Source organism: Belonocnema kinseyi, chromosome 8, assembly GCF_010883055.1.
Source record: "Belonocnema kinseyi isolate 2016_QV_RU_SX_M_011 chromosome 8, B_treatae_v1, whole genome shotgun sequence".
Taxonomy (NCBI): Eukaryota; Metazoa; Arthropoda; class Insecta; order Hymenoptera; family Cynipidae; genus Belonocnema; species Belonocnema kinseyi.
This window is the reverse complement of record NC_046664.1, coordinates 31,389,718-31,390,784: the sequence shown is the minus strand read 5'-3', so window position 1 is coordinate 31,390,784 and position 1,067 is coordinate 31,389,718. Positions and strand designations below refer to the sequence as shown.

Genomic DNA, 1,067 nt, shown 5'->3' with positions numbered 1-1,067 from the left:
TAAAAATATATGCGTCTCAATTTTTTCTAGTGTCGAATAGTCTTAGTTATTGGCCGTTGAAAAGCAGTGTACCGGTAGTGGCGTTTTGGCCGTTTAAGGGTTTTAACCACCCTAGTTTGCGTTCCTGTTATAAACTGATATTTTATTTTTCAAATCTTGATAATTATTAACAAAATAATCAAAATGTTTCTCTGCAGGGTTTAAATGGCGATTTAGGAGCTCGAGAAGTTCTCATTGGTGAACTTCAAGCAGCAGCTGAACCACTTCGAGAGTCCTGCACTGCAGAAGTAAGTGAGAGAGTAGAAGCTGCAGTAAATGAAGCTGTCCAGGCTTGGGAAGACACCAGGGCCGAGTTGGATGCCCTTTGCAATAAATATCAGCACGCTGTTAGACTTTGGCAACAATATCGTGACGCCAGTTCCGTTGTGAAAACTTGGGTTGACACACAAATGGGGAGCGTTGCTAATCTGCCCCCAGAAGAAGCTATTAAGCAGGTCAAGGTAAGATCTCCTTCAAAAATAGTATATTACGAACCAAGTGAGGAAATTGAACTTTTGCAGCGAGTTTCATTTTTTTCAGTACGATTTGTAGGCGAGCGAGAACGAGCCGATGGCGAGTGCGCAATAGAGTGTTCCGAAATTTCTTTTTCGAATGTTTGTGAATACTGGCCGGAAATTTGTTCGAATCGAAACAAAAATATATCCATTCTTTATGTTTTGAAAAAATATATATATTCAGAAGTGCTGCATGTTCCATGCACGTATTTCCCATAATAAAAAAGAAGTTTTTCTACATTTTATTTATAATCCTCAATATTATCTGAGTCAATTTGAAACTCAACATTTCTTTTCAAAATTAGCGATAGAATACGTATAAGACATAACTTATCAAATATCAGCCCCATATGTCTGTTTTATTGGGTCTAGATCACAGAAACACGAGAGTCTGCATGAAAAAATGCATGCACATTAAAGAAGCTAGAGAAGTATGCCAGGACAGGAAAGTATGGCGGCAAATAGTTAATAAAAAGAGTGTCAGTAGAGTGAATGAAGCCTGAAACAAAAGAC

General features: G+C 38.1%; 1 protein-coding gene across 1 annotated transcript in view; it reads left to right on the top strand.

Annotated features, from left to right (window-relative positions):
* LOC117179063 (nesprin-1-like) overlaps positions 1 to 1,067 on the top strand; it is a 296,643-nt gene that overhangs the window by 254,122 nt on the left and 41,454 nt on the right. Inside the window, exon 46 of the mRNA XM_033370700.1 lies at positions 198 to 500. Within this exon, the coding sequence (XP_033226591.1) occupies positions 198 to 500 (303 nt within the window). The remainder of the gene's footprint in view (positions 1 to 197; positions 501 to 1,067) is intronic.